Raw genomic sequence first — 804 nt, 5'->3', positions numbered from 1 at the left:
CCCCCCGGCGGGGCCGTCCGGGTCAGCGCCAGGGTGTGGTTGCGGCCGCACGCTGCGGCCACGATGGCCTCGCTGGCCAGCACCTCGATGAGCTTGGGAGCCTCCACGCGCTTCGTGTCCCCGTGGCCCAGCTGCCCCTTCTCGTTGCGCCCTGCGGTGGCAAATCCCGGCAAATCCGGGGAATGCCGGGAAGCGCCGGCATCAGCCGGCCTGGGAACGGCCCGGGAGGCCGTGCCAGGGCCCGCCCCACATCCAGCTTTTCCTCGGGATCCCGGCTCCGATCCCCCCATCCCGGCAGCCCCGGATCATTCCCAACCAGCTTTGCTGGGAAATCTTTCCCAAACTTCCCCTGGCCCAGCCTGAGGCGGCTCCCGCTCATCCCACACGGAAATCCCGACCCCGCTCCTGCCAGGGAATTCCAGAGGGGAAAAAGGGGCGGATTTAGGGCTGGTTTCCCAGGTTTTGCGGGAAAAGGAACGGATTTAGGGCTGTTTTCCCACATTTTGGGTGAAAGGGGCGGATTTTGGCACAGTTTTCCCAGATTTTGGGGTGAAAGGGGCGGATTTTGGCGCCATTTTCCCAGATTTTGGGTGAAAGGGGCGGATTTTGGCACAGTTTTCCCGGATTTTGGCACCGTTTTCCCAGATTTTGGGCAAAAGGGGCAGATTTGGGGTGGTTTTCCCAGATTTTGGGGAAAAAGGAGCGGATTTGGGGCAGTTTTCCCAGATTTTGGGTCAAAGGGGCAGATTTTGGTGCCATTTTCCCAGATTTTGGGGTGAAAGGGGGGGATTTTGGTGCCATTTT

General features: G+C 60.4%; 1 protein-coding gene across 1 annotated transcript in view; it reads right to left on the bottom strand.

Moving 5' to 3' along the window:
* RCC2 (regulator of chromosome condensation 2) overlaps positions 1-804 on the bottom strand; it is a gene marked incomplete at its 5' end in the record, with an annotated part of 21,075 nt that overhangs the window by 10,521 nt on the left and 9,750 nt on the right. Inside the window, one exon of the mRNA XM_017732687.1 lies at positions 15-151. Coding sequence (XP_017588176.1) covers positions 15-151 — 137 coding nt within the window. The remainder of the gene's footprint in view (positions 1-14; positions 152-804) is intronic.

The sequence above is a fragment of the Corvus brachyrhynchos genome, unplaced genomic scaffold, assembly GCF_000691975.1.
Source record: "Corvus brachyrhynchos isolate BGI_N302 unplaced genomic scaffold, ASM69197v1 scaffold215, whole genome shotgun sequence".
In the NCBI taxonomy this organism is placed as follows: Eukaryota; Metazoa; Chordata; class Aves; order Passeriformes; family Corvidae; genus Corvus; species Corvus brachyrhynchos.
Note: the sequence above shows the minus strand (reverse complement) of the source record. Positions and strands in the feature narration are given on the sequence as shown.